The 15,462-nt window shown below is 38.7% G+C and overlaps 1 protein-coding gene across 6 annotated transcripts in view; it reads right to left on the reverse strand.

The window, feature by feature from the left end:
* The window catches only part of TNRC6B (trinucleotide repeat containing adaptor 6B), a 283,665-nt gene that overhangs the window by 191,909 nt on the left and 76,294 nt on the right, over positions 1-15,462 (reverse strand). For 2 of the 6 annotated variants that reach the window (XM_075068133.1, XM_075068124.1), the window contains exon 4: positions 459-526. The exons of 1 other annotated variant lie outside the window; for it this stretch is intronic. In XM_075068133.1, the coding sequence (XP_074924234.1) occupies positions 459-526 (68 nt within the window). Of the gene's footprint in view, positions 1-458; positions 575-15,462 lie in introns of those variants that run through there. 3 more of the 6 variants (XM_075068131.1, XM_075068121.1, XM_075068125.1) reach the window with 2 other exon arrangements.

A 15,462-nucleotide genomic window follows, 5' to 3' on the forward strand; every position in this document is an offset into this window, starting at 1 on the left:
TTTACAATTCCATTTTTTTTTTGGAAATTTATTTTAATGTAACGTTCACATTTCAGGGAGCACCAATCTACCAGATGCACACCAAGGGTTGACAATGGGCAAACTCTTCTTTTGTTGCATTTCAGTGGTTTTATAAGACAAGGAACATGTAAAGCTTCATATATACATTCCCATTGGTAAAGTGAGTTTACTTTCTCAGCTCTAGGTTCCTAATGCCATTAATCCTTTAACTACAAATTCTGATTAACTGCAGAATACACAAAGCAGAATTTTGTGTTTCAGAATATAAGGCAAATCAGCACACTGACTTTTCAGTTACTAGCTACTATGAAATATAGGTATTTAAGAAACAAAGGGCGAGCACCCCTAGAACAACCAATGCTTCCAGCACGTTTAAACAAGAGTGATTCCCACCATTTACTATGGTAAGGCCCTTTTTAAATAAACGTGAGACTCACTGTTTGTTTTCTTCACCAGGAGGTGGAGTCTTGCCATGCCCTTCCATTACAAAATCCTCATGTTCCATCTGCAAAGGCAAGCATTGCAGGTCAGAAATTGGTGAAGCAAAGTGCATGTCACCTTAACGTGTCCTTTTTTCACATACCACAACTTAAAGTAGCCACTTTATTTCAGTGACTGGTCCAGAACAGACCATCTAGATTCTAAACAATGAATGCACACGTTCATTCCTCTTATTTTGTTATGCACACAGGCATTCTGGAAATTGTTATGTACACAGAATGCCTGTGTGCATAACAAAATAAGAGGAATGAAATAAGAGCTTCCGAGAGAGAAATAAGAGCTTCCGAGAGAGAAAGGATGGTTTAATGACTAAAGCAAAAGAGCAGTAGTTAGGAGACCTGGCTATGTCATGGACTTCCTGTGTAGCCTTGGCCAAGCACTTCACCTATCTACTTCAGCTTCCCTATATGTAAACTGGGAATAAAAATACTTATCTACCTCACAACATCGTTAAGGGTTAATTAACATTTTTAAAAGATTTTGGGATCTGGGAATGGAGGGTACTGTAAAAACAAAGTACATTGTGAAAAAAAAAATTTGTATTAAAAAAAAAGACCTGCCCATATGCATACCGCCACATACTGTAGCCAGTGGAAGAAAAAGGCTAAGCTAGCCTTCAAACAAATGCTGTTCCAGTGATAAGGTAGGCATTTCCTCTGGCTCTCAGGATAGAAGATTCAAGAGACAATAAGGAAGTTTTTTGTTTAATTATCTTATATTCTTCTCCACAATTCCAGTGTGTATTTTAAACTATTTCTTAGCAAGGAAATCAGAGCACTCAAACACTACATCTAATCATCGTCAGTGAAACAATCGTCACTCAATTACCTCCCTTAGCTAGAATTTCCTGCACTGGCAGCAGAATATTTCATGTTTATATAAAACCATATATAAATTTATTATATATAACCAGAGCCCTGCATAGATACAGAATTTGTATCTGCATCAGATCTGTGATCTGCAAAAATGGTCCATGGATATCCACATGCGCAGATATAAAGCGGGTTTCTCCAGATTTGCAGGGCTCTCTATAAAAACATCAATACACGCACATTTAGCAACCTTGCACACCATGTGAAGTAAGCTAGCCACGCTGCAATACTTGATATAGGCTTGCAAACACCTTAATCAGAGATGACAGATAAAATCAACTGACTGATACCCAAAAAAAGAAACCTGTGATCCACTGTTTGAAACGGGATAGTGGGGGAAACAGCATTAATATAGGAGGTAAGAGTAACCTGCTTTAGTAGTTCTTTGGAAAAAACAGTAGGACCCTCCCGATTTGTACCTCAATACTGTCGAGCAGTGACAAAAAAAATTACTTATGCGAGGCACTGTCTGAATATCCAAAGATGACATTTTACAAGGACAAGAGAAGCAACATTATTGTCTGGGTAGACAAGTACTCCTGAACAAATCCACAGATGCACTGTAAAAGATCAGTGAGCTATAAGCAAGTAGCGATGTACAATAAACATATATTCCCAAACAAAACACGCTTAAGATTGATACATATTTACATCAGTGACTCTATTTAAAACATTATCAAAACATTGTAGTTATTTTAAAAAAATGCTTGAAAGCCAGGAAATTCAGCACTGTAGTCTTGCAAACAAGCATAACTTCCATCCATTATGGAGTCTGGGGTCTTAAAGACCTATGGAATGGGTGAAGGAGGTAGATACGGTAGAGTTTCTACTTATTATAACGCAGTGAAGTTCTCTAGCACAATGTAATGGCTCATAGAAGAAGGTATTCATATGCAATACAAAAACGAACAGAGAGATTCTAGTATGTTTTTCTATATATGTTCAGGTGGCTTGGGAAAGGTCTGTTCCCAATATGAGACAAGTCTGAAATCTGTATATACAGAAAATGAAGAGAGGGTTTGTCTTGGAAAGAAGTGAATAGTAATTTGGGGAGAAGGACTGGATAGATAGCACAGATATTTATACAGAGTCAGAGTTAAGCTAAACTGACATCTTTTATAAAATGCAAATTCACTCCTGTAGAGGCCAATAGAAAGGAGCAAATTATGGCAGGTGAAATATAAAATGGAAATTAGGAGAGAAAAGTTGGAATCTGAAGAGCAAATAAAGACAAAAAAAGTCTTTAAATATATTAGAAGCAGGAAGCCTGTGAGAGAGAAGGAGTAAAATGAGCAATTAAAGGAAGGATAAGAACATTTCATAGAAGCAAAATGATTAGTTTTTAGCAAAGGAATGTTGGGGAGATCCCTTTCTTAGACCTACTCCTTTCAGGTAATAAAGATGAGTGACAGTCAGAAACTGACATTTTAGAAAAAGAGGAGGAGCTTATACAAATTCATTAACTAAACAGCAGCAAGTGACAAGGACCTGAAGGTACTGAAAGGATTTAAGAATGAAATCTGATGTGTCAAAGGTAGCAAACCTTGGAAGCTTAAAAGACATCAGGAATGACCTACAACCACTGAGCATTACTTCAAGTACCAGGAAAATTGTTTGACATTAGGTATTTTATAATTCTATTTTAAATTACAGAGGTGCCAGGTATCATAAGGGACCATTTTTCTAGAGAAAAAAATCAGGCCTTTTTGATACATTAAAATTCTCTGAGTACGTCCACAAGATAATAGAGAAAGAAGTGCCCAACAATTTATTTGGACTTACAAAAATCCTTATGCAAAGTTTCTCAAAAGAAGCTATTAGAAAAATTAAGCAGTCATGGAGTGAGAGATAAAGTACCAGCACAGATGAGAAACAAACCAAAAGACAAAACAAAGCAGGAATAAATGGAAAATAATATAGCAAAAGGTTAAGAGTAGGATGCTCCACGGATCTGTACAAGGATGTGGTTCTTTGATATAAATTGAGTATCACTCAACTGGAAAAAGAGGTGAATAGGGAGGTGACAAAGTTTGCAGATGACATTTACTTAGGCTAGTCAAAACTAGAGAAAACTAGAGGGGGAACTTCAGAGGGACCTAACAAAGCTATGTGAGTGGGCAGCACAGTGGCAGCTTCAATTCAGTGTTGAGAAATACAAGGTAGTACACACAGAAAGAAACACAATACAGCAGTGGTTCTTAACCTTGGGGTGCAAAATGCCCTTTCTGGGGTGCGAAACATGCCATATTTTTTTAGAAGGTAAATCATCGAAAACACAAATTAAGCATGGGCACAGAAGTACAACTACTTTGTTTCATCAAACCTATGTATTTAACAACATCATTTTTTTATGATTACTGTAATATACAAACAAAAAATATATCTAGGTTTAAGGGGTGCGAGAACATATTTTGATTTTTGTAAGGGTGCAAAAAAATATTTTTTGAGAACCAAGGGGGTGCAGGCTGCAGTAAAGGTTAAGAAACACTGCATTTTAAATTAACTGGTCAGAAAGAGGACTTCCACTGTAGAAAGCTCAGTGAAAATCTCCGCTCTGCATGCTGCATAATCAAAAAGCAAGACAAATATTCGGCTGCATAAGGAACAGTCTGGAAAGTAACACTGACATGATTGTGATATTATGTAAATCAATGGTATGCCTGCTTCTGAAATACTATATTTAGTTCTAGTCACTCAATCAAAAAAACCCAAACCATAGCTGAAACAGTGGGAGTTTAGAGACACAATGAAAATGTTTCAAAGTATGGAAAAACTTCCATATGACAAAAGAAAACACTAGGATTGTTTTTCTTCTCTCAAAACGTATGAGACATGAGAGACAGAGAGAGAGAGAGAGATACAGAATAATAAATGGCGTAAAGAAATTAAAATGGATGCCACTTTCTGCCACCTCTCAGTACAAGATGACATTCAATTATACTGAAAAACCACCAATTTAAAATAGAGAAGGAAATTATACATGGTGTAAAAAATAACTTGTGAAATTCCCTGCTACAATATATCACTGAGGCCAGTGCTTAGAAGGATTTTTAAAAGTTAGATATTCATATGGATGAGAACAATCACAGATACGTTAGAGATGATTAAAAAAATAGGAGGGATAACTCCCATGCTTCAGGGCATAAGCAAACCTCAGAGGGGCTAGAAAGTTCTATGAACTGGTCATTCCGCAATTACCTGGTAGATTGTTTCTTGGATCTTCCTCCAAAGCATTTGGTACTTACTACTGGCAATGGTTGGATATAAAATATTGGACTAGGCAGACTGCATGTCTGATTTGGTATGGCAATTTTATGTTCCTACATACTTTGCAAAACCTTGGCTCCAAATTTCTTAGCTTTTGAACAACTGCTTTTTGAAATAATATTTTATGGACATTTAACTGGTATATATTTCTAACCTTGAAATTTCATTCTACTCAAAGTGACTTTGTTAAAAAATAAGGCATTATGGAATTCCAAATTTGTGGTGTTCTAACAATTCCAAATCAAATTTACTCCACAAGTAAAATATTTTTCCTTCAGCCTACTCATTGTATCTTTATGGCTTGTACATCATTGCAAGTAATTCTGGCAGGCCACATGCTGCCCTCCATTGTATCTGCCTTCAACTGGGATTTGCACAAAGATAACTGAGCATAAAATTTGAAAACAACGGAGTTGTGCACAGGAAACTCTGAAATTGGGACTGTGATTATGGACAACGCCAGAAGAGACTCTTATTCATATTCTTATAGCTGAGTTGTTTCTACGGGGGTGACAGGTAGCAAAATATCTGTCACCAAAGCAGACCAACAGCATTATGAACACAGACAGGGGACAGATGTGTTCATTCTATTTTAACAGAGCTTTGTTACTGGATTTCCTATGTTTTAGACATTATTTTGAAACACAGACTTGTGAAAGCTTTATTATAATGAAAATAAAACCTAACGAAATTCCTGCAACCCAGCTGGTGGAGCTTTTAAATTCCACAGAATATGCATGACCAAGGGAAAGAAGTCGTGTCATGCACTCTGGCACCCAATAGTTATATCTGCTGTGGTGTGAATGTGGAGGAGGTGCTTACCTTCTGTCACTGAAAGAGTGAAACCAATAGAATGGATAAGGTTGGATGCACAAGGTATGCCATTTCCTTCCTTGGATTACAATTGGCTGAGGGCAGGCTTCAAGACTTATCCCTCTAAGCCTCCAAATCCCATCCACAGTCCCACGTGTCTCCACTCACTCTGCCTCCTTTTACTCCCCAGCAAGCCTCTCAATATCCTTTTACTGTGCCCTGACAATGCCAAGACCCAGTGCTTATGCCCTCTCCTTCTAAGGAAGTTGGAGCCCAGCCTCCTTCCTGTGCTTTCAATGTTATGATGTGATTTGTGGCAGCAACACACCTACCATTCGAATCCATACATAATAGTGTATTCTAAGTCCTCAGCCTATTTTGTCTTGCATGATAGGCAGAGAAGGAAAATTGTCTTGGAATTCACAGAAATCAAAAGATTCTGTGACCTTTTTTCTCTCACTTTTTTGACTTTGATGTAACAAGTGCCACTGTCAAAGGTGGACAGTGCATGGGGGACTTAGAAGTGGAGGGGAGTGGTGAGAAAAAGAATAGGACTGAAGATTTTGCAAATGCTGCTGCTAAAGAAGTATAGTCACATCCACTCCACCCCCAGAGGAGTGAGGAGAAGCAGGAAAGGCACACGAGCTGGTCGAGGCATGGATTTTCTTTAACAGGGCTGCAGGGGGAGTCATCGATTCTAAGATCAGGAATCTGAAGAGAGTACATTCACCACTTGTCCTTTATGGCAAGAGATATGGGTGCAGGCTTGAAGATGCCAGCAGCCAAGGAGATAGGACTTCAGGTAGCTGAGGCAAGATATCAATAACCTGCTATTTTTAGGAAAAAACATTGTGACAAACTTTTAATTCTAGCATTCTGGTTACTTCAAGACTATTGTTATGAAACCTATTTTTTAAAAACATAAAAAGTTCAGCTGTCAGTGCTGATCTAAAGATTTAACCAAAACTTACAAGTTCTGCTAGAGCTGGATATTGTTTTTCCAACAGTTTATTTCATATGAAACTTTAAGCTACCTACATTAGTTCTCATTGAGAATGAGAAATGAATAAAATAAATCTGAAGTTTTTAAACCAAGTTGTTGCAGACAGAATGTACCAAAAACATAAGAAATCTTATTCAATTTCGAAAGACTACATTTTCCCAAATTCTGATGTTTCTAAGACATCTTTTTCCAATTAACCTCAACATCTTGTAAAAAGAAATCTCCTAAATCTCTACTTTAGAGAGCATATATGAGAAATCTCAACTGGAAGGATTGTTTTCAGAAGAACTTGAGGAAGGGATAGTTGTTAAAAAACAAAATATAAACATTTATTAGGCTTACAACAAAAAGCTATTTAATCAGCGGAGACAAAATCAGGATATCTGAATAAATAGAAAAACATATATTCTTACATATAGTTAAGGTTCCTTGCAGAGTTCAATTAAAAAAAAAACCCCACTATTCCCACTCATTCACCTCTCTAAAAAGTCCTCTTGTAGGGCTGTGATTTTCCATGGAGGAAATCTGTTCAACCACTTGCATTAAACAAGTGGATGAAAGAGTTTTGAAAAGGTTTTAAGACTTTTCAGTCAACAATAGCTCAAAAACATATGAACCAAAAGCTTCATATTTGACCCTTCAGTATACCTCCATGAGGAACAGGTACATTTGAGAAACATTTTTAAGGGTCCAGCAAGCAAATTGCTGCTGAGGTTTTACATCTGTTTTAATCTAATGAAGCTTTAAATTTTATAACCTTGTCTACAATACTGAAGTTTCTCTCAAATTCTCCTACTGTTGCTCTAATACCAGTGCACTTCCCAGGCACTAGGAACAGCAAGAGTGCTATTGTAGATGGGCCACCAATATTTTCTCTACTGCATTACTCAGAGCTGCTCTGACTAAAATGTCAGCAACTTGTCACTAGTGCTCCTTCTGTTGCTAACACTAATGGAACTGCACCAGTGCTAGAGGAATAGTGGAAGAATTTGTCAAAAAACACCATATAGATACATCTTATGAATCATCGTAAAGGAGAAGAGGATATTGGCATATTATCTCCATCTGGCCTGACCAGAGGCCAAGCCAGGGATATCTTGGACAATCTGCACTGGGAAAAGAGTTCTGTCTACACTAGCATTTTTTCCCCACTTTATTTGCCTAGCTTTGGTAGTAGAAATGTTGAAAACACAATTTTAGACAAGTACAAGCATTTTCACTCCCATATCATCTAGCAGTGCCAGACCAAAGAAGAGGGAGAATTTCCAAAAGTTCTCAGTGTAGATGCATCCTCAGAGGGTGCATCTACATTAAAACAACATAAAATTAGTTCCAATATTATGACAACCAACAACAGTGCAGCTACACCAGAGTTAAGTTGCTAGTATAAATGAGGTTCAGACACTGGATAATACTTCGACCTGCCATGAGTGTAGGGGACTGAACTAGATGACCTCTCAAGGTCCCTTCCAGTCCTACGATACTATGATTAACTAGCATATTAACAAAAGCTCATGCAGAGCAGGTTTTCATGACATGGTGGCAAAAAATAAAAATAAAAATGTATAAGTCCTGTCTATACTACAGCTTTGGTCTTCCTATTATTAGTGAAGTTGTACTGTCGCTGGCACTTGCTGTAATATAGGTACTAATTTGTCTAATGTGGTCAAGACTGAGTATGGCTCAAGGAAACAGACATAGCAAAATCCAAAGGTGAGTAGGTTAACATCAAAACACACTGGGAAGAAGGATTGGGTAGGGTTATATCAAGGACTAGAACTTTAGGTTCTCCCTCTAATTCTGTCACTAACTCACCATGTGATCTTGAGCAAGCCACAACTTCTATGTCCCACCTCTAAAATGGATACGTTACTACTTACCTACCATACAAGATTACTAAGAGGCTTAACGTTAAGCACCTTGAGATCCCTGAATGAACGATAATCAAGACTCAGGACTCCACAGTGTTGTACAGACAAGAAGACAGTCCCTGCCCCGGGAAGTTTACAGTCCACATTACTTAAGTGGAAAGTAATATCATACTGTAAAAATTTTTCATTATCCACTAAATTGGTTAATTTAGAAGCTTTTTTATTTTAAATTAACTACAGTTTGAATACCTGGAGAAGACACTTGAAAAGCTTCAGTGTTGAGGCTTCTTCAGATAGCATTCAGTAGTATTTTAGGAAACCACTTTCTCTCTCTCTCTCTCTCTCTCTCTCACACACACACCCCCTCATCCCCACAGGCACAAAAAGTGTGCTGACTGTGAGAGCCTGTAAGGAAGACGACCCATCATTTCCTGCAGCCTTCATAGATGACACCCTCTTATCCATTAACATAATTATTAATTATTATTGTATTTCCTAGGACCTCATTGTGCTAAGAGCTATACAAAACCCACAACAAAAAGATGGTCTTTGCCCTAAAGAGCTCACAATCCTCTCTCTACATATAACATTTCTTTACCTTAGGGTGGATGGATGCATATATTTTGTTAGTATAAAAAAAGACATTCACAAACTCAAAATGCACAGCTGAAGATGACCTCATTCAAATCAGAAGGAATAATCAAGACCTTGACCATTTCACAAAAATTTTGAAAAGAACCTGGCCAATATAGTAACATTCTATCTACCTAAAATTCTCTCTGTATTTTCACTTGGCTATTTTCTTCACTTCCCTCCTAAACACTGTAATATCATGTTGTCTTGAAAAGAATAACAGTGCCATAATCCATCCCTGAGATGGCTGGATTCAACAGTGGGTGACCAATTCATATTGCTTTGGTGTTCTTGTTGGTGAAGTGTAATTTATAAATGTAATCACCACCATTTTTTGCGGAGTGCACTCCTGCATACATGCTGCCATCTAAGTAAAAACAAACAAACAAAGTTTGATGAATATTTGTCAAACAAATTATCTGATAAGAAAAGTCCTCTAACATAGGATAAATCTACACTGCAAAACAAAATAAAAAACCCACAGCAGCGAGTCTCAGAGACTGGGTCAACTGATTCCAAGCTCATGCTATGGGCTAAAATTAGCAGTGATGTTACCACTCAGGTTGGAGCCTGAGCACTGAGACCCACCCACTGCACAGGATTTCAGAGCCTGAGCAGGAACATCTACTACACCAGAGGGTGGGCAACCTTTCAGAAGTGGTGTGCTGAGTCTTCATTTATTCACTCTAATGTAAGGTTTTGCATGCCAGTAATACATTTTAATGTTTTTAGAAGGTCTCTGTCTACAGGTTTAATATATGTAACTAAACTATTGTTGTATGTAAACTAAATAAGATTTTTTAGAAGTTTAAGAAGCTTAATTTAAAATTAAAATGCAGAGCCCCCTGGACCAGTGGCCAGGACCTGGGCAGTGTGAGTGCCACTGAAAATCAGCTCGCGTGCCATAGGTTGCCTACCCTCGATCTACATTGTCAGAGTGAGCCAACAATCAGTTGACCCAGGCTCCGAGACTCACTGCTCCAGGGTTGGTTTTTTGGGCATTTTTGGTTGGTTTTGTTTTTTTGCAGTGTAGATGTAGTCATACTTACTGTTGCACATTTTCTTTTCAAATGGTCATGCCTAGGTTAACTTACAACTACATATAATGCATTGCAGAGTTTAATGGTTATAATTGCAAATAACTGTTTTCATACTCATGGCCTGAGAAAGCCAATCACCTGTGGAGAGCAGAGAGCTTTGATGCAAGGGCATGATCTTTTGCAGAATCTAGATTTTCATTTTAAAAAATAAATTTCTCAGCTTTAAAGTTGTGATAGTTATGTCAACTAATGTCTAGAAGATTAAGTGATATACTTTTGCCTTCCTAAGTTTGCAGAGATACAGTTCCTGTGCCTCTAGTGCTGCTCAGTTTTACCAAGCTGCAGCAGAGTGAAAGCAGATCAATCTTACCAAGTTTTCATAGAGGCTACTCAGTACTCTGGGGGAACTATGATTTTCAGGATCTCAGCTGGACACCCAAAAAATGAGGGACAACCAACTAATGGACACTTCTAAAACTGTTGGGCAAATCATTAGACCAGCATCACATGGGAAATTTGTGGCAAAGTCAGGGCTATAATCCAGATCACAGGTCCCAATGCAATGCCTTAACCACAAAAGAATTCTCTCTCTCTTTCTGTAGGCTCTTGTGCCTCATTTATTATAAAATTCTCTCTTTCACCATCCAGCTGAGGCACCAAATAAGCAAAGGGCGTTCTATGGAAAGCAGTATGTGATCATGTAATTAAAGACTCCTTCATAGTGCATATGCACAACGAAGCAGACTTAAGGTTGTACAGGAATTCCCCAATTTCTGACTACTTGACTTTGCAACCCTAACACAATGTTCTTTTAATGTAGATTTTTGTATGGAATAATCTATTTTTATACACACACACACAAAATTATAAGGGAAGAGGTAGAGAATGATATATAAAAATTGTGGATGAAAGAGCAGGAAAAGAGGAAACAGACACTAAATACAACACAGGAAAAGAAATATTGATCCTCTATAACAGTGGTACTCAACCAATGGTATATGTACCCCTGGGGGTACACAGAGATCTTCCAGGGGGTACATCCACTCATCTTGATATTTGCCTAGTTTTACAACAGGCTACATAAAAAGCACCAGCGAAGTCAGTACAAACTAAAATTTCATATAGAGTACTTGTTTATACTATATACTGAAACGCAAGTATAATATTTGTATTGCAATGGATTTATTTTATAATTATATGGTAAAAATGAGAAAGTAAGCAATTTTTCAGTAATAGTGTGCTGTGATACAAAATCAGATATAAAAAAAAAAAGTAAGTAGTTTTTAAGTTAAGTACAGCTTGGGGGTTTGTAAGACAAATTAGATTCCTGAAAGAAGTAATCTGGAAAGGCTGAGAGACAATGCTCTATAAGAAGAAAAAGTGAACCAAGGCCAGGAAGAGAAATAAATAGGCTTAGCAGAATTCAATTTTTTATAATTTCAGTGGATAACACTGATGTTTATTTTTATGCTATTTATTTAAATTTTCACAGTTACAAGAAAGTATGGGAGAGATCAGACAATTATTTAATGACAGTGGACAGTGAAATTAAAAAATTAAAGCTTTATAACCTTTAAAAACACAAATTGTCAACATCACATGTCAAAATACACAGAGTAAATAACCTTAAATCAATTTATAATAAATTCTCAAGCAGCATTTTTCATACTTTGGCTAACCATAAGTTTCAATTATTACTGATCAAAATATTTTTGTCAATGTGTGTGTATTGTGAAATTGATGTTTACTAACATTTACCAATAAAAATCTAATCTTTCCAAGATTAGAAATGAGGTATAACTAGACAGATGTAAAAAGTTACATTTTAAGTAATTTAACTGAAAGCTGACTGACAATGTTACAATTCAATACAGTAACTCCTCGCTTAATGTTGTTATGTTCCTGCAAAATGCTACTTTAAGGGAAACAATGTTAAGCGAATCCAATTTCCCCATAAAAATTAATGTAAATAGAGGGGGTTAGCTTCCAGGGAATTTTTTTTCACCAGACAAAAAAAGACTATATATTATATATAGAGAGAGATATATACACAGCATAAGTTTAATACTCTACACAGCAATGATGATTGTGAAGCTTGGTTGAGGTGGAGGAGTCGGAGGGGTGGAAGAGGGTAGGATATTTCCCAGGGGAAGTCTTACTGCTACATGATGAACTAGCACTGGCTGAGCCCTCAAGAGTTAACACACTGTTGTTAATGTAGCCTCACGCTCTACAAGGCAGCACAAATAGAGGGAGGAGACACATCGTGGCAGAGACAGAGACAGAGACAAGCAGCGTGCGTGCGCGTGTGTGTGAGAGAGATGTGTATTGACCCTTTAAGTACACTGACCCCACTCTAAGTACATTGCCTTTTTCAGTAGATCAGCAAGTTGACACAGCAGCTGCTGACAGCAAGCTCCCTCTGTCCTGAGCCCTGTCATGTCTCCCCACCTCACTCTATGGAGATAAAATACAAGAGCAGAGGGCAGGGGCACCTGACATTAGCACCCCTCTTTCTCCCCACCGCACAGCAAGCAGGAGGCTCCTGGGAACAGCTCCAAGGCAGAGAGCAGAAGCAGCACACAGCAGTGGGGGGAGAGACAGCTGAAGCGCCTGGCAACTGATAGCCTGCTGGGCAGCTGCCACACAGGGAACTTAGGGGAGCTGATAGGCAGGCTGTCGGCCCACCTTGGTTCCAAGCCACCACCAGCTACCTCCAATGGGCTGCTCTTCCTGTAAGCAGTGTACAAAGCAGGTGGCTGCCAAACAATGTTCTAAGGAAGCATTACGCAACTTTAAACAAGCATGTTCTCTAATTGATCAGCAACGTAACAACGTTAACCAAGATGACGTTAAGTGAGTTACTAGTGTACACTACACATCTATTTTTTTCATTTACACTGCTGGGGTCATAGCAGCAATGGTATTTTCCACCCTAGTTAATAGGCTAAAGTCTCAGGCTAGTAGGTGTCAAATTTTTCAAGCCCTGTTCAAACAGTTGGCCAATTTGGTCATGCTGAGCCTCTCAGATGCTTTTGATAGCATGGACCATGAGTTGTTGCTCTGCTGACTAGTAGATGTAGCTGGGGTCTGCCTTCCAGCAGTTCAAGTCATACCTATAAGAATCAGTCAGTGATAGTGGATAGTTATTTGTCATCACTGAAGGACTGAATATACAGCATCCCTCAATAATCTATCCTGTTCCACAGGTTTCTGGATGTCCGTGGTTTCTTGGCTAGATCACCGTAATTTGTTTTACTTTGACACTTCATGAAGATCAAGATCTGTATCTGTGGTTTAGGAAGATGGTGCAAAAGAGAGCGCAGAGAAGGAGGGTGAAGGTGAGTGCAAACCATCTGGCAAAAAGGAACAGCAGGGTCAGAATCAAAAGGAAGAAAAATAGTTTAATATTAAACAGAAAGCCCAGAAGTCTTACCTCTCTACTCTCCTCCACCTGTATTTTATCTATGTAGATGGTAAACATTTTGGGAGAGACAATTGAAGCTTTTGGTGACCATATGATTGCTGGATGTATAGCAGAATTCCTTGGAGAAAACGCTTCATAATTTGTTGGTCTTCCATCCTAATAATATGCCCGTACCACAAAAGCTGCCAAAAGTATCTCCAGAACTCCTCAAATGCCTGAGTAAATGGGTTTTGTAGCTTGCCTGGCAGATCAAAGAGTGGGGAGAGGATTCCGGAGAGAAGAGTCCTACACAGGTACCTACTGGCAGCTCCCTCATGTTCAAATTGAAGTCTTTCCTGGTGTGGGATGGGGAAGAAGGGGTCTCTTGGATCATTGGTTTGGGGACCAGGCTAGAGCTTTAAGAGGGACTTAGATGCTTAAGTCCTGTTTTAGGAACCACTGCAATCCACAAAACTCCCATTCAGCTGCTGCCTAGTCCTGCAAACGTTTAAACTTACCTGTGCCTAAGCCTTTTTTTTCCAGGGATGCACACTGCTGTCTCACTCTAGCTGTCCACATGCCTATCTCCCACTTAAGCCCCAGAGCAATTCACAAACTGCAAAAGATAAGCATTCAGCTGCCCAAGCCACATGCAGAGGCCTGATCCCATAAGCAGCCTCTGAGAATACCCAGTGGTTTATGGAAAACAGATCTGTCAAATTCACATATTTTCTTTTGATGAGATTACAAGTTTGGTTGATAAAGATAATAGTGTTGATGTAGTACTGGACGGCACTTTGATTAAAAAACTATATTGGTACAAAATTAACATAGCACACACTATATGGATTAAAAACTGGCTAACTGATAGGTCCCAAAACGTAACTGTAAAAAGGGAAACTTGGGTGGGTGTGTTTCTAATGGTCTCCTGCAGTGGTTTGGTTCTTGGCTCTATTCTATTTAACAGTGACCTGGAAGGAAATATGAAATCACTGATGAAGTTTTCAGGTGACACAAATATTGGGGGAAGTGGTAAATAATGAAGAGACAGGTCATGGACAGCCAGACTTGGATCACTCGGTAAACTGGACTCACCTGAGAAGCAAGCAAACAATATGTGTTTTAATGTAAATGTATACATCTAGGGGAAAAAAGAATGTAGGCCATACTTAAGAACCCCCCATCTTGTAACTTATCTGGGAAGCGGTGACTCTGAAAATGGTGGCTAATCAGCTGAACATGTGAAGCTGTGGCCAAAAGGGCTAACACAATCCTTGGATGCATAAAGAGGGGACTCTTGAATAGAAATAGAGGTTGTTTCACCTCTGTAGTTTGCACTGGTGTAACTGCTGCTGGAATATTGTGTCCAGTTCTGGTGTCCACAATTCAAGATGGATGTTGATAAACTGGAGAGAGTTCAGAGAAGAGCCATGAGAATGATTAAAGGATTATAAAACAACCCTTATAATGACAGGCTCAGGGAGCTCAATCTATTGAGCTTTAAAAAAGGGAATGTTAGGAGTGATTTGAGCACAGTCTGTAAGTATCTACATGGGGAATAGGTGTTTAATAATGGGCTCTTCAGCCTAGCAGAGAAAGATACAACATAATCCAATGGCTGGAACTTGAAACTTAGATAAATTCAGACTGGAAATAAGGCATTTTTATAACGGCAAGAGTAATTAACCACGGGAGCAATTTACCATAGCTCATTGCGATTCTCCACCACTGGTAATTTTAAAATCAAGACTCGATGTTTTTCTAAAAAGATATGCTTCAGGAATTATTTTTGTGACATTCTATGTCCTGTGCTGTACAGGCCACACTAGATTAGTGGTCCCCAAACTGTGAGGCGCAGAGTAACGGCAGGGAGCACAGAGAGGGCCAGGCCAACCCCCATGGGGAAGGCAGAGAGTAAGCGCAACCCAGCCCTGCTCCACCTCTGGCCTGACCACAACTCCGTCCCGGAGGGAAGGGGGGACAGACACATTCCATTACTGGGAGGTGCAGGGGTGTGTGTGTGAGAGAGGAAAAA

Source organism: Chelonoidis abingdonii, chromosome 1 (genome assembly GCF_003597395.2).
Source record: "Chelonoidis abingdonii isolate Lonesome George chromosome 1, CheloAbing_2.0, whole genome shotgun sequence".
Classification (NCBI taxonomy): Eukaryota; Metazoa; Chordata; order Testudines; family Testudinidae; genus Chelonoidis; species Chelonoidis abingdonii.